Raw genomic sequence first — 26,077 nt, forward strand, 5'->3', positions numbered from 1 at the left:
CAAGCCTCCTCCCACCTCATACAGGATATTCCACTTTCTTGGCACTCATGCATCTCACCACTCCCCCTAACCCTGTGTAAGACAGCTAGGAAAGAAAGCAGGTGGTGAAGAAGCCATAAAGCAAACTACAGCAGGGATTCTGAGAGGCTGGATGATGGCTAGAGATTATAACAAGGGAAAATGTGAAAATTGTTCACTCTAACAGCAAAAATAAAAAATTGAAAGAGAGTTGTGAGATACAGAGGGCTTAGGATGTGTCAATGAACTAATATGCAAGCACAGTAACTAATTAAGAAAATTATTAATGCTATTGTTTATTGCTAAATTCAGAAATATCTTGCTTTGGTTACAAAGGGCCCAGGTGAAACTTCATCTGGAGTACTATATACTCATGGAGTACTTCATTTGGCTCCTATTTAATAAAGGACGTTGCTGTGTCAGATGCAGATCAAAAGTTCTAATAACTAGGACGGAATAGTTTGCCTCACAAAAGACTCAGCATCGCTATAGTTGTCAAAAGACCCCTCCTATCCTCCCCACAATCTCTTTGACTGCCTGCCATCAGGCAGAAGGTACTGCAGCACAAGGACCAGAACTGTCAGGCTGGGTAACACCCTTCTCCCAGGACTGTCAGACTTCTCTACACCGTACAGTCACCCAGCCCACCCGCAAAACCCTGTCTGAATGCCCTGCCGACACCTCCCCCCACCCTTCCACCCCCACGTCTACAACTCAAGGACTTGCCCTCGTCCTGCACTGGTCACTTTTCATCTTCCCTTGCTACTGTTTCACACCACTTGTTTTTAATTATAATGGTACAAGTAACATTATACTGTCTCACATAAATCAGCATCTTGCAATTTAAGTCAACCTGTCCATGCCACTTGGGGATGTGCTAATATTATTTGTAACTATATGTGCTGTGTATGTACCTTGGCCCCAGAGGAACGATGTTTTGTTTAGTTGTATACATGTGTATGGCTGAATGACAAAGTTGAACCCTGCTCCACCATTCAGAATGTTCTTGGATGATCTATCACTTCCCTCTCCTGCCCATATAATCCTCCGTGTGTCCAAAAATCTAACGGTCTCCGTCTTAACCACTGAGCACCCCCGAAGCCCAAGGAAGACACTTCAGGATCGGCTGCACTGCAGGGCTTACGGCCAACAAGACGCTCTGCTCCGTGTAGGAAAGTGAGCCACCACGCTGCCCTTCCCATCAAAGATATCTACTGGACTGACACTTCTGAAGAGAGAGAGAAATGCCTCAACCTGTTCAGCCTCTCCATTAATTACTGAATAAACCAAGAAGTCCACTGTTAAAGGTCTTAGATAGGTGTGAATAAAAGCCAGGCCTCACTGTTCCAGTTGGTTCCAAAGGTTGTGGGCTTTGTTGAACGATCTATGACAGGCGGACCAGCATTGGGAACACTGGAAGCAGGCCAAGGTGGGTTACTAGCATTCGGTGGTCTCGTAACGCCAGGGATAAGGGGGTAGTCCTTCGATGCGGGAGGGCTTTCTGGTTTTGCGAATTCCTCCAGCACTTCTAGTCGCTCCTTCTCCAGCTGCTTCTTCCGGATCATCTCCTCAAAGGCACGGAACTCCTCCTGTTCAGTTTGCTGCTGTCGCATTCTTGCCACCCTCTGCTTCTCATCTTCGAGCTGCTGCTGCCGGGCCAGCTCGTGCGCAAACCCCTCAGCTTCCCTCTGCTGTAAAACGCAAGCAAAATGTTACCTATAGTACATCGTCATGCCCATCCACCTTATAACAAGAACTATCTTACCGTAGGGTGTCATGGTAGCATAGGGGTTAGCACGAAACAACTGAGTTCAGAGTTCAATTCCGGCGCCCTCTGTAAGCAAGTTTGTATGCTCCTTCCCAGGTGCAGACGGGTTTCCTCTGGGTGATCTGACTTCCTCCCACAGCCCAATTAGTAGGTTAATTGTCCCGTGATTAGGGTAGGGTTAAATTGGTGGGGTGCTGATCGAAGGGCCAGAAGGGCCTGTTCTGTATAAAAGGTTTCAGATTTCTGGATCATCAGGATCTCTTCCAGGGAAGGTATGACCTGTCCAAAAAGGACAGGTTACACCAGAACTCGAGGTGGAACACTATCTTTATGGGCAGGTTTGCTGGGTAGGGTTTAAACTAATTTGGCTGAGGACGGGGCAATTGGTAGATGTAGTGTGTGCAACGAGACTGTGAGGAAGCAAAGTCAGAAGACAGGGCAGAATTTCAGTCAGTGGGATGAGTTGATGTGTAACATGGCAGCAAAATCAAAAAGGGTGATGAATATAAGACTGAATGTGTTATATTTGAATGTATGCAGTATATGGAATAAGGTCAATGATGTTGTAGCTCAATTAGAGATTGGCAGGTATAACACTGTGGGATATCACTGGGGCTGAAAGATCACAGCTGGGAGCTTTACATCCAACAATACAGCTTGCATCAAAAGGATAGACAGGTAGGCAGAGGATCTGTTGATAAGAAATGAAATCAAATCCTTAGAAAGAGTTGACATAGGATCAAAAGTTATATACAGGCTTCAAAATAGATGTGGGATACAAATTACAATGGGAGATAGAAAAGGCATGTAAAAAGGGCAATGTTACAATAGTAATGGGGGATATCAGTATGCAGGTAGATTGGGAAACTGAGGTTGGTGTTGGATCCCAAGAGAGTGATTTTGGAGAATGCTTATGTGATGGTTTTTTAGAGCAGCCTGTGGTTGAGCAATTCTGTAAAGGCAAGGCAATTCTGGATTGGGTGTTGTGTCATGAAACAAATTTAATTAGGGAGCTTAAGGTAAAGGAACCCTTAGGAAGCAGTGATCATAACATGATAGAATTCATCCAGCACTTGGAAGATAAGTGGAGTAAAGGGAATTACAGAGGCCTGAGAGTGGTGCTAACCAAAGTTGATTGGAAGGGGACACGAGCAGTGATAAGGCAGAAAAATAACGGCTGGAGTTTCTGGGGACAATTCAAAAGACACAGGATAGATACTTCCCAAAGATGAAGTAGTATTCTAAAAGGAGGGCAAGGCAACTGTGACTGACAAGGGAAGTGGTTAAAATTAGTGTGAAGTTAGAGGATTGGGAAGCTTTTAAAATCCAACAGAAAAAAATTAAAAATCCATAAGGAGAGCAAAGATGAAATATGAACAGAAGATAGCCAATAATATAAAAGAGCATACCAAAAATTTCTTTTTTCATATATATATAAAGAGTAAAAGAGAGGGGAGAATGGATATCAGACTGCCGCAAAAAGACATAGGAGAGGTAGTAATGGAGAGACAAAGAATTGGCAGAGGAACTTAATACGTATTTTGTGTCAGTGTTCACTATAAGAACATAAGATATAGGAACAGAATTAGGCCATTTGGCTCATCGACTGAGCTCCACCATTTCATCATGCTGACACATTTCACTCCCAGCACCATCCTCCTGCCTTCTCCCCATATCCTTCTTGCCTTGAGTAATCAAGAATCTATCGACCTCTGCCTTAAATATACCCAGTGACTTGACCTCCACAACTTCCTGTGGCAATAAATTTGATAGATTCACCATTCTCTGGCCTGCATGAGCAGTACGTCAGAAATCTGAGAGTGTCAGGGGGCAGAAGTGAGTGCTGGTGCTATTACAAAGAAGAAAATGCTTGGTAAGATGAAAGGTCTGAAAGTAGATAAATCACCTGGACCAGATGGACTGCATCCCAGGGTTCTGAGAAGTGGCTGAAGAGATTGTGGAAGGATCAGTAATGATCTTTCGAGAATCACTAGATTCTGGAATGGTCCCAGAGGACAAGAAAACTGCAAATGTCACTCCACTCCTTAAGGAAGGAAGGAGGACAGAAGAAAGGAAATTATAGGCCAGTTAGCCAGACTTCAATGATTGGGAAGATGCTAGAGTCCATTATTAAGGATGAGGTGTTCAGGGTTCTTGGAGGCCTTATGGGGAAACCTTGCCTAGCAAATCTGTTGGAATTCTTTGAGGAAATAGTAGGCAGGATAGACAAAGGAGAATCAGCGGATGTTATTTTCTTGGATTTCTAGACGGCCTTTGACAAGGTGCCACACACAAATCTGCTTAGCAAGAGCCGATAGTATTGAAGGAAAGATAGAAGATCGGCAGGAGGCAAAGGAGGGCCTTTTCTGGTTGGCTGCCAGTGACTAGTGGTGTTCCGCAGAGGTTGGCGTTGAGACCACATCTTTTGGCGTTATATGTCAATGATGTGGATGACAGAATTGATGGCTCTGTGGTCAGGTTTGTGGGCGATACGGAGATAGATGGAGGGGCAAGTAGTATTAGGGAAGTTGGCAGAAGGATTTAGATGGACTGAGATAATTGGCAAAAAAGAGCCAGATGGAATATAGTGTATGGTCATGGTCATGGTCTTTCACAGAAGGTATAAAGACCCCTAAATGGGGGAGGAAATTCAAAAATCAGAGCTGCAAAGGGACTCGGGAGTCCTCGTGTAGGATTCCCTAAAGATGAACTTGCAGGTTAAGTCAGTGGTAAGGAAGGCAAATGCAATGTTAGCATTCATTTCCAGCGGACTAGAATCTCTCAGCAAGAATGTAATGCTGAGGTTTTAAAACACTGGTCACACCACAGTTTTGGGCTCCTTACCGGACAAAAGATGCACTGGCCCAGAGGAGGTACACAAGAAATATTCTGGAAATGAAACATTTTACAGCTCTGGGCTTGCACTCACTGGAGTTTATTAGAATGAGGGGATCTCATTTAAATCTATCTATCGGATAATGAAGGGTCTATATCCACTCTACCCAGACAAGATGTTTCCTACAGTTGGTGAGTCTAGGACCACAGTCCAGAGTGCATAGCGTCAGGCTAGAGGGACCTCCAATTAGAACAGAGATGAGGAGGAATTACTCATCTAAGAAAGAATATGCTGACATTGGAGAGGGTTCAAAGGAGATTCACAAATATGATTCCAGGATTGAAAAGCCTGTCATATGAGGAGCGTCTGATGGCCCTGGGCCTCTATACACTGGAATTCAGAAGAATGAGTGGTGACCTCATTGAAACCTATCGAATGGTGAAAGGCCTCAATAGTGGATGTGAAGAAAATGCTTCCTATAGTGAGGGAGTCGAAGATCAGATGACACAGCCTCAGATTAGAGGGACGTTCATTTAGAATGGAGGTGAGGAGGAATTTATTTTGCCAGAGAGTGGTGAATCTGTGGAACTCTTTGCCAGAGGTAGCTGTGGAGGCCAAGTCATTGGGTATATTTAAGGCAGAGGTCGTCAGGGCATGAAGGGATTGGGGAGAAGCAGGAGATTGGGGCTGAGAGGGAAAATGGATCAGCCATAACGAAATGGCAGAGCAAATTTGAAGGGCCAAACAGCCTAATTCTGGTTCTATGTCTTATGGTCTTAATGATCAAAACTTCACAAAATGGGATTTCATTGGTTTTGATGCCATTTGTTAGGGATTATTAAGTGTTGGATATTTTCAGGAGGAAGCAGCTAAGTTATTCGAGAGAACCATTTAAAAAATACCGCTCACATGCAACCGCCCTGCAATAATCAGATACACTGTCTCTCAAGAACACAGGTTGTCAATTTAACTGCAGAAGACCACTTAAAAGACATACTTTGGAAATTGAAAAGGCAATTGATATTGTGCATGCTTAACAGTTAAAATTATTAAACAAAGTAACATCCATTACAACAGCATGGAGACCAGGCTTGAGCATGGGACAGCCGGATTCTGTACCACTGTAACTAGGCAGGGAGAAGACAATAAATAAATGTTCACACTAATTGGCCCTCAGTGTAGCCACCACAATGAACGCCTTCCCTGAATTAAGTGGCCGTTTCCAGTATTGATGCTTTGTTAAAGACATACCCCTCACTTATTGGGACACCGAGCAGAACAGTTCCTCATGGCCCTTCGAGCCAGGCCGCCCAGCAATTCCCAGTTTAACCTTAGCCTAATCACGGGACAATTTACAATGACCAAGTAACCCATCAACTGGCACGTCTTTGGACTGTGGGAGGAAACCAGAGCACCCAGAGGAAATCCTCTTAAGTATAAACTCCTTACAGGCAGCGTCGGAACACAGTTCAGGACATTTCTGTTTTGTCAATTAACTTTCTGGCTGGTTGTATATCCAGAGAACCGTCCCTCAACGATAACATAAAAGTGCACATTTTGGGTGTTAGGAATTTTGCACTCAGAACCCCTTAGAACTGCTGCTAATTCTTGAATATTCAATGGGATTCTGTTAGTTGGGATTGTAAGTATGTAATTCTACAAAGTTACCTGACTTAAGTAGGTAATTATAACATTAAAACTGTACTTACTGTTATCTTTGCGTTTGAAAAGCATAAAACCTCCAAGAACAGCCCGATTCTGTGCTGTACAGTCCAGCACAGGAACAGGCCCTTTGGCTCTCTACATCTGTGCCAAGCACATCAATCTGAACTGATCCATCTGCCTAAACAGGGTCCATATCCATCTTCCCAAACAGGGTCCATATCCCTCCATTCCCTCCTTGTTAATGTGCCAATATTCATGCCTCTTGCATACTGTGATCATATCTGCTTTCACCACCTCTCCTGGTAACAAATTCTGGTCACCAACCAGCTGTGTAAAAGAAAAATATTGCCTTGAAAATCACCTTTAAGTTTTTCCCATCTAACCTGAAAGCTATTCCCTTTAGTATTTGATATTTACATTTGGGAAAAAGTATCTCTTTACCCTTTCTATGCCTTCATAATTTTACTTCTATCAGCTTGCCCTGCAGCCTCTGTGGCTCCAAAGAAAATATTCCAAGTTTGTTCAAACGCTCCTTATGGTTTATGGTAAATACATTCCAGTTCAAGCAGCATCTTCTCCTCATTCTCTTCTGCACACTCTTCCTAGCCTCCACGTCACTCCTATATTGTGGTGATCAGAAGCACACACGATACTCCAAATGTAGCTCAAAGCTTTATATAGTTATAAGACTTTCCAGCTTTTGTAATCACATGACCGATGCAGGCAGCATACCATACACTTTCTTTATCATGTATCTATTTGTGTTGCCACTTTCAGCGAGCTATGGACTTGCAGCCCAATATTCTTCCATACATCAAAGCTCTAGAAGGTGCTGCCATTTCCTGTTTACTTTCCCCTGCGTTTGACCTCCAAAGAGCTGAAACAATGATACACCCCACACCGGTCAGTGTAATACTGATACACCCCACACAGGTCACAGTAACACTGATACACCCCACACAGGTCACAGTAACACTGATACACCCCTCACCAGTCACTGTAACACTGATACACACCACACACGTCACTGTAACACACAAACACAAACTCAGTGGCCACGTTACTGCTGTACCTAATAAGGTGGTCACTGAGTGTACATGCATGGTCTGCTGCTGCTGTAGGCCATCTGCTTCAAGGTTCGAAGTGTTGTGTGTTCACAGATGCTCTTCTGCATCACTGTTCTAATGCATTGTTATTTGAGTTATGGTCATCCTCCTGTCAGCTTGAACCACCCTGGCCATTGTCCTGACCTTTCTCATTAACAAAGCATTTTCACCCAAAGAACAGCTGCTCACTGCAGGTTTCTTTCTGCACCATTCTCTGTAAATCTAGAGATCGTCGTGTGTGAAACTCCCAGGAGATAAAAGTTTCTGAGATACTCAAACCACCCAGTCTGGCGCCAACAACCATTCCACAGTTAAAGTCATTTAGATCATTTTTCTTCTTTTATTTATTTATATACCAACTTACCAACTCGCCATGAAGCCTACATGCTTTAGTCTTCTGGAAGAACCTACCATGAAGGACTTTGTCAAATGCAGACAGCGCCTACTGCCCTACCCTCAAACTTCTTCATTACTTTCTGAAAGTAAAACTCAAAATTGCATGACAAGACAAATTCACGCTGATTTTCCCCTAATAAAAATGTGTTTTTACAAATAACAGTAAATCCTGTCCTTAAGAATCTTCTCCAATAATTTCACTACCACTGATATAATTTCCTGGTTTGTCCCCGTAGCACTTCTTAAACAAAGGAACAACATGAACTATTTTCCAGTCTTCTGGGACCTTGCCTGTGGCTTAAAAAAAAGGTATGCCCTTGTTTCCTTCAGCATCCTGGGATAGATTCCATCAGTTCTTGGGGAATTAAGTCACCTTAATATTTTATAAGACACCTAATGCCTCCTCTTTCTTAATATCAACATGACAAGGGCAACTACACTGACCGAATTAAAGGTTAAACAGACGTCCGTTGCTTGTGACAAAGCAGCTGCTTGCACTGAGCCACACGTACCTTCTGCTCCTGGAACTCTGCGTATTCGATCCCATATCTCTTCAGAAGCTCGCTCTTCAACTGCTCAGCCTTTGGAAATGCAATCTCTTTTAGTTTCTACCAGGTACAGAAAGGAAAAGGAAGATTCTGATGTAGCACAATTTGACATGACTCCATCAATTGCAAACAGAGATTTAGCACGATGCTATTCGAAAATCAATCATAATCTAACACAGCACTAACAATTTCTGTTATGGTCAGCATATTTGAACACAAGATCTATATCAAGCTTAGGCTAAGAATTCTCAGAGCAATCAATTCCTTGTTTAATCTGTGAGTGTAAATGGAGACACAAGCAGGAAAAAAATCATGGACAACCACAGGCCAAAAGATTCTGAATAATTTTTAAAAAAAGACAGCTATCTGGCCCATTCTGACCATGCTGAAATCAGACAGCATGGAAAAAGGTTATCCGTAGAACACAGGACATTACAGCACAGAAACAGGCCTTTTGGCTCTTCTTGGCTATGCCGAACCATTTTTCTGCCTAGTTCCACTGACCTGCACCTGGACCATATCCCTCCATACACCTCTCATCCAGATTGTTCTTTTCCAGCTCTCACCTGTAGCCATGCAGATCGTGGCTCATCAGGAGCACATTCAAATATTCTTCAAATTTGATCAGGGCTTCTACCACTTTAGGAGGGAAATTAGGAAAGCAAAATGGAGTGAGATAGATTTGGCAGGCAAGATTAAGGAAAATTCCAAGAGACTGTACAGGTATACTAAAGTAAAAGGGTGGTTAGAATGAGAATAGGTCCCCTTAAAGATCAAATTAGCCATCTACGGGTGGAGCCACAGGAGATGACTACCTGAATATGGCCACAGTGAGTATTTCTCATCACTACTAGTCACTGACAGCCAGCAAGAAAAGGCCCCTTATTTGCCTCCTGCCAGTCAGCCATTCTTCTATCCATGCTGGCATCGTTTCTGTAATAGCACATGCTCTTCTTTTGTTGAACAGCCTCATGTGCCTCACCTCATCAAAGAATTCTGTAAACTTAAGTATCAACATCTTGTGACAGTTCTTTGTCTACCCTGCCTGTTATTTCCTCAAAGAACTCCAACAGACCTGTCAGGCAGGTAACCATTTGTCATGGTTAAGAAAACTATGCTGTCTTCAGACTATTTTATCTTGTGCCTCTATGTATCCAGAAACCTCATCCTTAATAATGGACTCGGACATCTTGCCAACCACTGAATTCAGGCTAACTGGCCTATAATTTCCTGTATTTTGCCTCCCTCCCTTCTTAAAGGCTGGAGTAACATCTGCAATCTTCCAGTCCTCCGGAACCATTCCAGATTCTAGTGAATCTTGGGGTATCACTACTAATGACTCCACAAGCTCGTCAGCTACCTCCTTCAGAACCCAGGAATGACTTACCTACCTTCAGAACTTTCAGTTTCCCAAGCACCTTTCCTTAGTAATAGCAACTACATTCACTCTCGAATTTCTGGCATTCTGCTGGTGTCTTCCAGTGAAGACTGATGACATCTGCCATTTCTTTATCCCCGTTGCTATCTCTGCAGTGTCATTCTCCAGCACTCTTCTCTTTTACTCTTTACACAGTACATCTGAAAAAACTTTTTGAAATTGTCTTTTATATTATTGGCTAGCTTACCTTCATATTTCATCTGTTCTTTACTTAATGCTTTTTTTTGGTGCCTTCTGTTTTTTTTTAAAAGCTTCCCATTCTCCTAGCTTTCCACTAATTTTTGCTATGTTTTGCCCTCTTCTGCTTTTGTAGTGTCTTTGACCTCCCCTTTTAGCCACGGTTGCCTCATTTGCCCTTTAGAATACTACCGTACTTCTTTGGGATGAATCTATCCTGCACCTTTCAAATTGGTCCCAGAAACTTCAGCCATTACTGCTCCCTGCTGTCATCCCTGTGGGTGTCCCCTTCCAATCAACTTTGGCCAGCTACTCACTCATTCCTCTGTAATTCCCTTTACTCCACTGTAATGCTGATACATCTGATTTTAGATGAACACACACACACAAAATGCTGGAGGAATTCAGCAGACCAGGCATCATCTATGGAAAAGAGTCCAGTCGACACTTTGGGCCGAAACCCTTCGGCATCCGTAGATGCAGCCTGGCCTATTGAGATCCTCCAGCATTATGTGTGCGTTGCTCGGATTTCCAGCATCTGCAGTTTTTCTCTTCTTTGTCATCCGATTTCAGCTTCTCCTTCTCAGACTGCAAGGTGAATTCTATCATATTATGATCACTGCCTCCTAGGTTACAGAAATAGTTAACAAAAAACAGTGAACAACACTGATCCTCATGATATACCACTGGTCACAGGCCTTCAATTTGAAAACCTCTCCACTACCACCCTCTGCTCCTCTCACCAAGCTTTGAATCCAACAGTCTACCTCACCCTGGATCCAATGTGATCTCACCTTCTGGATCAACCTAGTTATTGAGATCCTGTCAAAAGCTTTGCTCAAATCTACATAGACAACATCTACCATTTGACCTTGTCAATCCTCTTGATCATCTTTTCAAAAAACTCTATTAAATCCACAGGGCACAATTTTCCATGCACAAAACCAAACTGACTATCCCTAATCCTCGTCTTTTCAAATGCAGATAGGTCCTGTCTCTAAGAATCCCAATCAGTAACTTGCCCACACATAGATGGGTGGGTAATCTGTTCATGGATGTTAGAAAGTTTTGTGATGCTGTGGATAGTGAAGAAGACTGGCAAGGGTACAGCAGAAAACAAATCAGTTGCAGATATGAGCAGAGAGATGGCAAATGGAGCTTAACCCGGCTTACATGTGAAGTGTTGTACTTTGGGAGGTCATATGTAAAGAAACAGTAGATTGTTAATGGCAAGACCCTTAACAGCATTGAGGAGCAGAGGCATCTTGAGATCCGAGTTCAGAGCTCCCTAAAAGTGGCTACACAGGTTGATAGGGTGATAAAGGTGGCATATGGCTTGTTCGCCTTTATTAGTCAATGAGTCAGGAAGTTATGTGGCAGTTTTATAAAATTCTAGTTAGGCTACATGTGGATTACTGCACTTTGTTCTGGTCAGAATCAGAAATAGGCTTATTATCACTGATATACAGTGCATTGTGAAATTTCTTGTCCCATTATAGGAAGGATGTGGACGCTTGGAAGAGAGTGTAGAAGAGGTTTAAAAGAATGCTTCTTGGATTAGAGGGAATGTGCAATAAGGAGAGGTTGGACAAGCTTGGGCTGTTTTCTGAAGAACGTGGAGGCTTAGTGGAGACCTGATAGAGGTCGATAAGACTATGAGAGACACAGGTGGAGAAGGAGAGTATCTTTTTCAAAGGGTTGAAGTGTCTAATACCAGAGGGCGTGAATTAAGGTGCAAGGGGGTAAAGTGAAAAGAGGCAGGAGAGGCAAGTTTTCTTTAACACACAGAGCAGTGCATGTGCAGAATTCACTGCATGGGGTGGTAGTGAAAGCAGAGATGAAAGGGTCATTCAAGAGGCTCTTAGGCACATGAATGTGTATGAAACTGAAGGATATTGACATTGGATAAACAGGATTAGATTAGAAGGCACTTGATTACTAATCTAGTTTGCCACACCCACTGTGAGTCAAAGGGTTTGTTCCTTTGAGTTTTGACCAACGGCCAATCCGATCATTGGAAGTTTGGAGAGGGCAGGACTTCAATCAGATCACTGCCCAAGGATAAAAGGCAGCAACAAGTCATGGCAGTGTAACAGAGCTTTGACCAGCAACCAGTCGGTGCCTGGGATTGATTAGTAAGAGCAAATTAAAGGAAGACAGGGTAAGTGCAGCAGTCGTCATCTGAGTGGACATAGTCTGAGTGGTGATCTTGAAGGTTTAACTCTTTGAGGCTTCCGCAAAGAGGCTTCAGTCAGAGAAAGCAAAAAGAAAAGAAAAGCTCAAGTTCTTTTTTTCTCTTCTTTATATCTGTTCAGCTGGGGCAGTAGAGATACTAGGCAGGATGGTTTAATGCCCCTCTTGCAGGATGTGAGAAGGCACTTCTCGGGTGTCCCTGATGACAACAACTACGAGAAGTACATCTAGCTGCAGCTTCTAACAAACCGCGTTAAGGATTTGGAGCTGGACCTGAATGAGCTCCAGATCTTTCGGGAGGTGGCAGACAGGACATTTAGAGAGGCAATTACACCCAAGGACACAGGAAACTGGGTAACCGTCAGGTAGGGGAAAGGGGTTAAGGAGCCAGTGCAAAGTATCCCTGTGGCCATCCCCCTCAACAACAGGTATATCACTTTGCATACTGCTGAAGGATGGAAAGATAACCTTACTGAGGAGAATCTCAGTGGTTGGGTCTCTGGCACTGAGCCTGCCTCTATGACTTAGAAGGGAAGGGGAAGAAGAGGCAAGCTGTGGGGACAGATATTTGTTAGCTAGGAGGTTCTGCAGGCAAGAACAAGATTCTCAGCTGCCAGGGTCCAGGGTATCACAGATCAAGTCCTCAGCACTCTTGTGCGGGAGGGTGAACAGCCAGAAGTTGTGGACCATTAGGTACCAATGACATGGGGAGGACGTGTGATGAAGTTCTGCATAGGGAGTTCAAGGAGTTAGGTGCCAAGTTAAAGAGCAGGACCTCCAGGGTTGGGATCTTGGGATTACTATCTGTGCCACATGCAAGTGAGGCTAGAGCTAGGAAGATTATACAATTTAATATGTGGCTAAGGAGTTGGTGTAGGACGGAGGGTGGGCATAAGATTTTTGGATCATCAGGCTCTCTTTCACGGAAGGTGGGATCTGTACAGAAGGGACGGTTTGTACCTGAACTACAGAGTGACTAATATCCTAGAGTTGCAGTGGGATGGGAATCAGAATGCCAGAACTGTTAATGGAGGGATTGTGGAGGCAGATGTTGACAGATTCAAAAGGTTGAGCATAGTACAACTCATGTCCTGAGCTGTCTATATTTCAATGCAAGAAGCATCATAGGAAAGGTGGATGATGAAGGAGCTGGTTTACAAACAGGCAGTATGTAGTGACGAGAGGCAGCTGTGATGGTAAAATTACAATCAATGGGATGAGTTGCAATGTAAAAGGCGGACAAAATCGAAAAGGTTGAGTACAGGACTGAAGGTGTTATATTTGAATGCATGTGGTATATGGAATAAAGTTGATGAACTTATAGCACAGTTACAAATTGGCATCTATGCTGTTGTAGGTGACACTGAATCGTGGCTGAAAGAAATTATAGCTGGGAGCTTAACATCCAGGCATACACTTTATATTGAAAGGACAGGCAGGAAAGCAGAGGGGGCGGTGTTGCTCTGTTGGTTAAAAAATGAAATCAGATCATTAGAGAGAGGTGACATAGGGTCAGAAAGTGTTGATTCATTTTGGATAGAGTCAAGGAACTGCAAGGCTAAAAAGACCCTGATAGGAGTTGTATACAGACCGCCAAACAGTAGTAAGGATGTGGTCTACAAATTACAACGGGAGATAGAAAATGCATGCCAAAAGGGCAATGTTACAATAGTCGTGGAGGATTTCAATATGCAGGTAGATTGGGAAAATCAGGTTGGTGCTGGATTCCAGGAGGGGGTATTTCTAGAGTGCCTACAAGATAAGCTCATGGTTGAGTCCACTGGAAGATCTGCTATTCTAGATTGTGTGTTGTGCAATGACCTGGAATTGATTAGAAAGCTTAAGGTTAAAGAACCCTTAGGGGAAAATTTTCATCATAAGATCGAATTCACCCTGAAATTTGAGAAGCTAGACAGACGTTTTAGCGTTACAGTGGAATAAAGAGAATCACAGAGGTATGAGAGGAGTTGGCCAGAATTAATTGGAAAAGATCACTGGCAGGGATGACAACAGAGCAGCAATGGTTGGACTTTCTGGATGCAATTCAGAAGGCACAGTGTGTATATATACATACTGGTTTGGGCCTCCTATCTTAGAAAGGATGTGCTGAAACCAGTGAAGGGTTCAAAGGAGATTCACAAAAATGACTCCAGGACTGAACAGCTTCTCATATGAAGAGTATTTGACGGCTCTGGGCCTGTATTCACTAGAATTCAGAAGAATGAGGGGTGACCTCGTTGAAACCTATTCAATGTTGAAAGGCCTTAACAGATTGAACGTAATGAGGATGTTTCCTGCGGTGGGAGAGTCTAAGACAAGAGGACACAGCCTCAGAATAGAGGGGACTCCTTGTAGAAGAGATGAGGAGAAATTTCTTTAGCCAGGGAGTGGTGAATCTGTGGAATTCTTTGCCACAGGCAGCTGTGGAGGCCAAGACTTTATGTACATTTAAGGCAGAGGTTGATATAGATTCTTGACTGGTCAGGGCATGAAGGGATATGGGGAGAAGGCAGGAGATTGGGGCTGAAAGGAAAATTGGGCCAAGTTGCCTAATTCTGCTCCTATATCTTACGATCTTATGGTCAATGGTCTTCCTGTGCTGTTCTATGGCTAACTGGCCAATTCCCTGGCTTGTTCCTGCAGCCCTTCTTGATCAAAGGCACAGCATTAGCCACACTCCAATCTTCTGGTACTTCACCTGTAGCTAATTTCTGCCGAAGCCCCTGCAATTGCTTCCCTCGATGCCCTAAGACAGACTTGGTCAGGCTCCAGGAACTCATCTGCCTTTACAACCCTTAACACTGCCAGCACCTCCTCTTTCATAATGCTTTAGAGCATCACTGTTCTCTTTCCCAAATTCCCTAGCTTCCATCACCCTCATCTAAATACAGAAGAGCATTCATTTAAGACCCTGTTCATTGTCCGTGGCTCCACACACTGACCCTATTCTCCTCCTTTTCCCTTTTGCTCTTAATAAACCTGTAGAATCTCTCAGGATTCTCCTTTACTTTGGAAGATTCCTCCTCTGCCAAGAATACTTCATGCCCTGTTCAACAGGGACTTTACCTGCAGCAAGGAGAAATAGTAAAGCAGGCTATTTGTGCGTCGAAAAGAACGTTTTTCAATATATTTTGAATATTAGGAAACACAAAACATTTGTCCAGAAAGAAAGGTCCTCCCTGCTGCTGAAATGAAATTAGGCCCAGGACACCTGCCTTGACCTAGATTTTTTTTCTTTTTGCTGATGACTTGACCCACTTTGAGACTGAGATGAGATTATGAGGGATAAATGCAGGCTGGCTTTTTCCACTGAGGTTGTGGGGGACTACAACCAGAGGTCATGGGCTAAGGGTGAAAGGTGAAAAGTTTAAGGAGAACGTGATGGGAAACTTCACGTGATGGGAAAGCTCAGAAGGCTGTGAGTGTGTGAAAAGAGCTGCCAACACGAGTGGTCCATGCAAGCTCGATTTGAACATTTAAGAGTAGATTGGATAGGTGCATGGATAGCGGGGGTATGGAGAGCTATGGTCTCGGTGCAGGTCGATGGGAGTAGGCAGTTTAAATGGCTCGGCACTGACTAGATGGGCCGAAGGGCCTGCTTTTGCCCTGTACTTTTCTATGACTTCGACCTGCACTGTGATGGGATAAAAATCCCACAGTACCAAGGGCTTACCAAAACCACAAGAGGAAGTGGCTTCATTCACAGAGGACACTCGTGCCGTACCTTCCCAGTAACCAGCTCCAATCCAGTTCAACTGGGTCACTTTGAATGGAAACCATCGGCACTTGCACAATGACAGCACTACAGTTCATGGTCGCAATACAACAGCCCCCAGAGGAAGTGATTCACACTTACTTTAATTGTATCCTTCTTCTCTGGTATTACAGTGGTTTTATAATCCCGGTGTTTGGGCAACTTTTCCAAGAACAGCCTGTACAATGAGTGTAAAGCAATAATGACAGTCTGTGCAGGAGAGAGAGAGAGGTATACACATAGCTCACACATTAAATAGAGCAATGACCACGTTTCATTTAAACTACACCTACAAGCACAATAAAACCAGTACGTTTGTGATGCCTAAAGAACCCGTGTCCAGATTTGCACAACAACCTCTCAGTATGCTATGGCTGAACTGGCTGCATGCTTCCCTTGCTGCCCGAGTTACAGTGGGTGGCTGGAACGCGCTGCGAGGAGGTGGCAGAAGCAGATACAGTTGCACCATTTAAGATGCATTTAGACAGACATGAACAGGCAATTTAAGACTCTGTGGAATGTAGTCAGCGTTGAAGCAAAAGAGCTGATTTTCCTAGATCACCAAACTGCTCCTCCTAAAACAGTGCCTTGAAATTTCATCTGAGAGTGTCGGTCTTGAGTTATTTTCTCTGGAGTATCAGAGAGAGTTGTATAGTACAGAGAAAGGTCACTTGGCCCAACTGTTCCAGGCTGACCCAATGAGCATAGAACAGTACATCACAGGAACTAGCCCTTCAGCCAACAAAGCCATGCTGAACTAATTAAGGTGATGATACTCAATCAAATTGATCCCCTCGCTACACATGGTCCCTAACCCTATATGTGCCTATTCGAGAGTCTCATCCGATTCACCACCACTCTTGGCAGCATATTACTGACAGCCATCACTCTCTGTGTTAAAAATATAGCTATAGTATTAGCAAAGAAGTTACTGGATATCCAATCTATCTTTACCTCTCATAATTACAAAATCCTATCAGGACTCCCCTGTGCCTCCATCACTCCAGAGAAATTAATCCCAGCTTGTCCAACCTCACCTTATAGTGAGTGTTTTCCAATCCAGGTAACATTCCTGTAAACTTCTTCTGCACCCTCTCCAAAGTCTCCACAACTTTCCTATAATGGGGTGAACAGAAATGAATGCAATACTCTAGACATCGCCTGTTAAGACTCTAAAACTGCAACATAACTTCCTCACTCTTGAACTCAATGCCTTAACTAATAAAGGCAAATATGCCACACACACACACCACTTTTTTACCCTTTCATGGAGTTATGGAGTTAGACCCCAAGATCCCCTGCACATCAACAATGACCTGCCACTGTCTACTTCCTTTACGTTTAATGTGCCAAAGTGAAAACCCTCACACTCTGGATTAAACTCCATTTGCCATTTCTCTGCCCATATCAACAACTGATCTATGTACAGTATATCACTATCACCTTTGCTGCTGAAATTTAAAGGGTTGAGAGCTTCATTTCCCAAGAAGTGAACACCACTATTAGCCTGTACGGGTCCAATCACACTAAGGCCACGGCCAAGTAAGCTCACCGGCGATTCTACTTCCTCAGGAAACTAAAGAAATTCGGAATGTCCCCTTTGACCCTGAACAATTTTTATCAATGCATCATAGAAAGCATCCTATCTCAGTTCATCAATGTTTGGTATGGTAACTGCTCTGCCCAAGATCAAAAAGCCTGTAGAAAGTCATGGAGACATCTCAGCATATCACGGATACTAACCTCCCATCCATGGGCTCTGCCTACGCTTCCCATTGTGACAGTAAGGCATACCCACCATTCTCTTCCCCTCCCAACCAGTCTGGTAGAAGATTCAAAAGCCTGAAAGCACACACTATCAGACTCAAGGACAGCTTCCATCCCAATTATATGACGATTGAATGGTCCCTCACTACAATAAGATGGCCTCTTGCTTGACCTGACAAGATACCCTGCGACGGCCTTGTATCTTATTGTCTGCCTGTTCTGCACATTCTCTGTAACTGTATCACTTTATTCTGTCTTCTGTCGTTGCTTTCCCATTGCATTAGCTCAACACACAGTTGTAATGAAATAATCTCTATGGATCTCATGTAAAACCAAGTTTTACATGTACCTCCCTACATGGGGCAAAAACAGACCAGTAAAGCTGGGGTCAACATAATCAAAGGCCCGACCCACCCCAGCATTCTCTCTTCACCAACTCCACCCCCCAATTCTGGCAGAAGATTGATGAAGGAAAGTGGATTGGCACGGATTGGTGATGGGTCCTTTGCAGTCTGTCATCTATATCAGCGATCTGGATGATAACGTGGCAACCTGGATCAGCAAATTTGCAGAAGACAGCAAGATTGGGAGTGTAGTGGACAGTGAGGAAGACTATCAAGGCTTGCAGCTGGATCTGGAGGAGCTGGAAAAATGAGCTGAAAAATGGCAGACAGAATTTAAGGACCAACCAGGGTGTGTCTTACATGGTGAGTGGTAGGGCACTGAGGTGTGCAATAGAAAAGAGGGATAAGAACATAAGAACATAAGAGATAGGAGCAGGAGTAGGCCAATCGGCCCCTCAAGCCTGCTCCGCCATTCAACAAGATCATGGCTGATCCAATCTTAACTCTAGTTTTCACCGAATCCCACAAGGCAACAGTGCCAACCAACAGGGCACCATGCCGCCCATTTTATTTTATTATTCATCCCGCCCAAACCCATGTGATCACCCGGGGAAAAAAGACCGAGTTGCCAATTGAGGAGAAAAAATCTGGAAAATTCCTCTCCGACCCATCCAGGCTATCGAAAACTGGTCCAGATCACATGGCTGATCTAAACCTAGCCTCATGTCCACTTACCTGCTCGCTCACCGTATCCCCCAATGCCATTTTTATCCAGGAAAATGTCTATCTCCGTTTTGAATTTATTGAGTGTAGTAGCTTCCACAGCTCTCTGGGGCAGTAAATTCCACAGCCCCACTACCCTCTGAGTGAAGAAATTTCTCCGCATTTCAGTCCTGGAACGGCATCCCCTTATTTTAAGATTATGCCCCCTAGTCCTAGTTTCACCCATCGGGAACATTCTCCCCGCATCCATCCGATCAAGCCCCTTCACAATCTTATATGTTTCAATAAGATCGCCTCTCATTCTTCGGAACTCCAATGAGTAGAGTCCCAATCTACTCAACCTCTCATCATACATCAACCCACCCATCCCCGGAATTAACCTAGTGAACCTTCTCTGCGCTGCCTCGAGAGCCAGTATGTCCTTTCTTAAATATGGACACCAGAACTGCACGCAGTACTCCAGGTGTGGTCTCACCAATTCCCGGTACAACTGCAGTAAGACCTCCCTGTTCTTATACTCCATCCCCCTAGCAATAAAAGCCAGCATTCCATTGGCCTTCTTGACCACCTGCTGCACTTGCATACTAACTTTTTGTGTTTCCTGCACCAGGACCCCCAGATCCCTTTGCACAGAAGCACTTTCCAGTTTCTCTCCATTTAGATAATAACTTGCTCTATTATTTTTCCTGCCAAAGTGCAAGACCTCACACTTGTCAGTATTATATTTCATCTGCCAAATGTCTGCCCAATCACTCAGCCTATCTATGTCCCCCTGCAGGGTTTCAATGTCTTCCGCACTCATTACACTCCCTCCCATCTTTGTGTCATCAGCAAACTTCGATACGTTGCACTTAGTCCCTTTCTCCAAATCATTAATATAGATTGTAAAGAGTTGGGGTCCCAACACTGACCCCTGCGGAACACCACTAGTCACCAACTGCCAGTCTGAGAATAAACCATTTATCCCAACTCTGTTTTCTGTTAGAAAGCCAATCCTCCACCCATGCCAGAATATTATCCCCAATCCCATGATTTTTTACTTTAAGTAATAACCTTTGGTGTGGCACCTTGTCAAATGCCTTTTGGAAGTCCAAATACACCACATCCACTGGTTCCTCTTTATCTACCCTATATGTTATGTCCTCAAAGAACTCCAACAAATTTGTCAAACATGACTTCCCTTTTGTAAAGCCATGCTGACTTTGTCCTATTAAGCTATGTTTATCCAAATGCCCTGTTACTGTTTCCTTAATTATCGATTCCAACATTTTGCCAACCACAGATGTTAGGCTAACTGGCCTATAATTCCCAGCCTTCTGTCTATTGCCCTTTTTAAATAAAGGAGTTACATTAGCATTTTTCCAATCTGCCGGGACCATTGCCGAGTCCAGCGAGTTTTGAAAAATTATCACTAATGCATCCACAATCCCGACCGCCACTTCCCTTAAGACCCTAGGATGCAAGCCATCCGGTCCAGGGGATTTATCCACCTTCAGTCCCATTCATTTATCAAGTACCATTTCCTTGGTGATTTGAATCGTAGTTAGCTTCTTTCCCCCTAGAGCCCCCTGTTTATCCAGTGTTGGGATATTTTGAGTGTCCTCTACTGTAAAAACTGACACAAAATATTTGTTCAGCGTTTCCGCCATCTCCATGTCCCCTACCATTAATTTCCCGGTCTCATCTTCTAGGGGACCAACATTTACTTTAGCCACCCTTTTTCTTTTTATGTAACTATAAAAACTCTTACTATCTGCTTTTATGTTTTTCGCCAATTTACTTTCATAATCTATCTTCCCCTTCTTAATCAATCTTTTTGTTATTTGCTGCTGATCTTTAAAAGCTTCTCGATCTTCAATCTTCCCACTAGATTTAGCTACCTTATATAACTTTCTTTTTAGTCGTATACTTTGCTTTATTTCTTTACTTAGCCACGGATAACTATTTTTTCTTTTACACCCTTTATTCTTCAGTGGAATATATTTTTCTTGATAGTTGTAAAATAACTCCTTAAATATACACCACTGATCAAGTACCGATCTACCCTTTAATCTATTTTCCCAATCCATCTTAAGCAATTCCGCTCTCATACCGTCATAGTCTCCTTTATTTAAGCTCAGTACGCTTGTTTGAGACCCAACCCTCTCATCCTCTAATTGAATATGGAATTCGACCATGTTATGGTCACTCATTCCAAGGGGATCCTTTACTAGGACATTTTTTATTAGTCCTGTCTCATTACACAGGACCAGATCTAAGACTGCTTGCCCCCTTGTCGGCTCAGTAACGTATTGTTCAAGGAACCCATCCCGAATACACTCAATAAACTCTTCTTCAAGGCTGCCGTGTCCGACTTGATTAGTCCAGTCAATATGAAAGTTAAAATCCCCCATAATTATAGCTGTTCCCTTATTACAAGCCCAACTATTTCCTGATTTATGCTCCGACCAACTGAGTTACAGCTGTTTGGAGGCCTATAGACTACTCCCACCACTGCTTTTTTCCCTTTACTATTTCTTATTTCTACCCAAATTGTTTCGTTATCCTGATCCTTTGAGCCAATATCATTTTGCTTTATTGCAGTGATTTCTTGCTTTATTAACATAGCCACCCCACCTCCTTTTCCTTCTTGCCTGTCTCTCCTAATTGTCGAATACCCTTGTATGTTTAATTCCCAGTCCTGGTCACCCTGCAGCCATGTTTCCGTAATTGCCACAATATCATAACCATACGTAATTATTTGTACCGTCAACTCATCAATTTTATTCCTAATACTACGTGCATTCAAATAAAGGACTTTCAAATATGTTTGACACTTATTTCCTACCTTTTCCTTTTGTACAACTTTACGCTTATCTCCGTACATTCTTTCCCCTCCTGACACACTCTGTTTTTTTATTCCTCCACTTTTACCTACATCCATTACCTTCTCCATTGTCTTTTTAATTATTTGCTCTCTAGAATCCTCCCCCCCACTAGTTAGTTTAAAGACCTCTCTGCAGCCCTAGTTATATGATTCGCCAGGACACTAACCCCAGCCCGGTTCAGGTGAAGCCCATCCCTCCAGAACAGTTCTCTCCTGTCCCAGTACTGGTGCCAGTGTCCCAAGAAGCAAAACCCACTTCTCCCACACCAGTCTTTCAGCCACGCGTTTAACTCCCTAATTTTATTTAACCTAGCCAAATTTGCTCGTGGCTCAGGTAATAATCCAGAGATTATTACCCTTGAGGTTCTGTTTTTTAATTTGACCCCTAGCTGCTCATATTCCTGTAACAGAACCTTCTTCCTTGTCCTATCTATGTCATTAGTACCGACGTGTACTAAGACAATTGGATCCTCCCACTCCCACTGCAAGTTTCTCTCCAGCCCAGAAGAGATGTCCTTAACCCTGGCACCAGGCAAGCAACATAGCCTTCGGGACTCTCGCTCTCGGTTGCAGAGAACCCTATCTATCCCCCTGACGATACTCTCCCCTATTACTACAACATTTCTATTGACTCCCCCCTCTGGAATGGCCCCCCACTCCACGGTGCTATGGGCAGGTTGCTCATCCTCCCCACAGTCCCCGCTCCTGCCCTCACAGGGAGTTAAAGCCTCGAATCTGTTGGACAAGAGCAAGGCCTGCATCTCCTCCAGCCCTACCTCCTGGATTCCCCTACTTGCCACACCATCCTGTGCTTGACTGCAATCTACATTAGTTAATCTATTAGGTGTGGCTATCTCCTGGTACACAGAGTCCAGAGTCCAGAGTCCAGGGATCTGGGAATACAGATTCATAATTCATTGAAAGTGGTGTCAACCAGCTGAGAGGGTTATAAATAAAGCTTTTGGCACATAGGGCTTCATAAATCAATGTATTGAGTCCAGAAGATGGGATGTTATGTTAAAGTTGTATAAGACGTTGATGAGGCCTAATTTGAAGTATTATATCCAATTTGGTCACCTACCTGCAGGAAAGATGTAAATAGTATTGAAAGAATGCATAGAGAATTTACAAGGATGTTGCCGGGATTTGAGGACGCAAGTTATAGGGAAAAGTTAGATAGGTTAGGAGCTTATTCCCTAAAACATAGAAGACTGAGGGGAGATTTGAGGGTTTAGATAGGGTAAATGCAAACAGGCTTTTTCCCCCACTGAGCTTGGGTGAGACTACAACTAGAGGTCATGGGTAAGAGTGAAAGGTGAAAAGTTTAAAGGGAACAAGAAGGGAAACTTCTTCACTCAGAGCGTGGCGAGTGCATGGAACATGCTGCCTGTGCAAGTAGTGAATGCGGGTAGATTTCAATGCTTAAGAGAAAGTTAGGTAAGTGCATGGACAAGAGGTGTATGAAGGGTGATGCTTCGGGTGCAGATCGATGGGACTAGGCAGATTAATGGTTTGGCACAGGCTATAATACCATAAGGTATAGGTGATGCACCATCAATAACTCTCGGAGACGTGAGTTAAGGTAGGCTTTTATTGGCAGGAAGAAAGCACAAGCAGCAAGTGACCATCACACAACATCCTGGAGACTGAGGGAGTAGCAGTGCCTCCAATCGCCTTTATACAGGGGTCTGTGGGAGGAGCCACAGGAGCAGTCAGCGGGGGGGCGTGTCCAGACAGGTATATGTAGTTCACCACAATAGGCCATTAGGCTCATCGAGCCTGCTCCGCCATTTCATCATGGCTGATCCAATTTTTTTCCTCAGTCCCAATCTCCGTATCCTCTCTTGCCCTGACCAATCAAGAATCTATCAACCTCTGCCTTAAATATACTCAATGACTTGGCCTTCACAGTTGCCTGTGGCAAAGAATTCCACAGATTCACCACTCGCTGGCTAAAGAAATTCCTGATCTCCGTTCTAAAACAACACCACTATATTCTGAAGCTGTGTCCTCTGTCTTACACTCTCCCGCCATAGGAAACCTCCTCTCCACATCCGCTCTATCAAGGTCTTTCATCATTTAATAGGTTTCAATGAGATTACCCCTCATTATTCTGAATTCTAGTGAATACAGGCCCAGAGCCATCAAATGCTCTTCATATGACAAGCCATTCAATCCCGGAATCATTTTTGTGAATCTCTTTTAACCTTCTATTTCAGCACATCCTTTCTAAGATAAGGGGCCCTAACCTGCTCACAATACTCCAAGTGAGGCTTCACCAGTATTTTATAAAGTTTTAACACTACATCCTTGCTTTTATATTTTAAACTTCTTGAAATAAATGCTAACATTGCATTTGCCTTCTTCAACACATATTCAATCTGCAAATTAACCTTCAGGGAATCCTGCACAAGGATTCCCAATTCCCTTTCCACCTCAGTTTTTTTGTATTTTCTCTCCATTTAGAAAAAAGTCAAGTCTTTTCATTTCTTCTACCAAAGTGCATGACCATACACTTCCCAACACCGTATTCCATCTGCCACTTCTTTACCCATTCTCCTAATCTGTCTAAGTCTTTCTGCAGCTTCTCTACTTCCCCAAAACTACCTGCCCCTCCACCTCTCTTCATAATGTCTGCAAACTTTTCAACAAAGTGATCCATTCCATCATTGAAATCATTGACATATGACATAAAAAGAAGTGGTCCCAACACAGACCCTGTGGGACATCACTAGGCATTGACAGCCAGCCAGAAAACCCAACATCTTCCCAACCACTAACGTCATACAAACTGGCCTATTATTTCCTTTTCTCTGCTCCTCTCTCTTCTTCAAGAGTGGAATGACATTTGCAATTTTCCTGTCTCTGGAACCAATCCAGGGTCTAGTGATTCTTGAAAGATCATTACTAATGCCTCCACAATCTCCTAAACCATCTCTTTTGGGACTCTGGAGTGTAGTCCATCTGGTCCAAGTGATTTATCTACCTTCAGACCTTTCAGTTTCCCAAAAACCCTTTCTCTAGTTATAGTAACTTCACACACTTTATGACCCCTGACACATGGAATTTCCACCATACTGTTAGTATCTTCCATATTGAAGACTAATGCAAAACACATATTCAGATCATCTGCCATTTCCTTGTCCCCTATTACTACCTCACCAGCATCATTTTCCAACAGTCCAATATTTATTCTTGCCTCTCTTTTACACTTTATGCATCTGAAGAAACTCTGGTATCCTCAAATATTAATGGCAAGCTTACTTTCATATTCCATCCTTACCTTCTTTATGACTTTTTTTTAGTGGCCTTGTTGGTTTTTAAAAAGCTTCCCAATCCTCTAACTTCCCACTATCTTTTCCCCTCTCGTGGCTTTGACTTCCTTGTCAGCCACAGCTGTATCATCTTGCCTTTAGAATACTTCTTCCTCTTTGGGATGTATATATCCTGTGCCTCCAGAATTCCTTCCAGAAATTCCAGCTTTTGCTGCTCTGCCATCATCCGTGCCAGTGTTCTTTTCCAATCAATTCTGGCCAACTCCTCTCTGATGCCTCTGTAATTCCCCTTACTCCACTGCAATACTGATGCATCTGATTTTAGCTTCTCCTTCTCGATTTTCAGGGTGAATTTGATCATATTATGATCGCTTTCCCCTGAGGGTTCTTTTGCCTCAAGCTATAGTCCGGCTGGTGGCACAATGGCATCAGCGCCGGACTCTGGAGCGAAGGCTCCCGAGTTTAAATCCAATTTGGGCCAATCCCAAGCACGCTTTCCATCCGTGCCGGGCTGAGCGTCGAGCTAGCCACTCGGCTTCGTAAAAAAAGAAAACAAGGGTCGAGTCAGGAACGTTCATAGCGTGACCCGGTTAATCGTAAAGGAGACCAATCCTGACACCACACGCCAGACAAGAATAGCTGACTGTCTGGTGCGACACGCAAAAGGAAAAAAAACCTCAAGCTCTCTAATCAATTCTGGTTCACTGCACGACACCCAATCAGAATAGCTGATCTTCCGGTGGGCTCTAAAAAGCCATCGTGTAGGTATTCTGGAAATTCCCCCTCTTGAGTACAGCACCAACCTGATTTTCCCATTCTACTTGCACATTGAAATCTCCCATGACTACCATAACACTGCCCTTTTAGCATACATCTCCCATTGTAATGTGTAGGCAACATCCTTACTACTGTTTGGGGGCCTGCATACAATTTCCATCAGGGTGTTGTTACCCTTGAAGTTCCTTTGCTCTATCCACAATGATTCAACACCTTCCGACCCTATGTCACTCATCTCTTTCTAATGATTTGATTTCATTTTTTACCAACAGAGCAACACCGCCCCCTCTGCCTTCCTGTCTGTCCTTTTGATACGATGTGTATCCCTGGACATTAAGCTCCCAGATATAATCTTCTTTCAGCCATGATTCAGTGATGCCTACATCATACATGCCAAACTGTAACTGTGATATAAGTTCATTGACC

At 43.5% G+C, this 26,077-nt stretch overlaps 1 protein-coding gene across 2 annotated transcripts in view; it reads right to left on the reverse strand.

Annotated features, from left to right (window-relative positions):
* LOC140733376 (STAM-binding protein-like) overlaps positions 1–26,077 on the reverse strand; it is a 58,083-nt gene that overhangs the window by 24,417 nt on the left and 7,589 nt on the right. For both annotated transcript variants that reach the window (XM_073056626.1, XM_073056632.1), the window contains exons 3-5: positions 16,002–16,077; positions 8,302–8,397; positions 1,361–1,709 (exon numbers count right to left, since the gene is read on the reverse strand). In XM_073056626.1, the coding sequence (XP_072912727.1) occupies positions 1,361–1,709; positions 8,302–8,397; positions 16,002–16,077 (521 nt within the window). The remainder of the gene's footprint in view (positions 1–1,360; positions 1,710–8,301; positions 8,398–16,001; positions 16,078–26,077) is intronic.

The sequence above is a fragment of the Hemitrygon akajei genome, chromosome 1, assembly GCF_048418815.1.
Source record: "Hemitrygon akajei chromosome 1, sHemAka1.3, whole genome shotgun sequence".
Classification (NCBI taxonomy): domain Eukaryota; kingdom Metazoa; phylum Chordata; class Chondrichthyes; order Myliobatiformes; family Dasyatidae; genus Hemitrygon; species Hemitrygon akajei.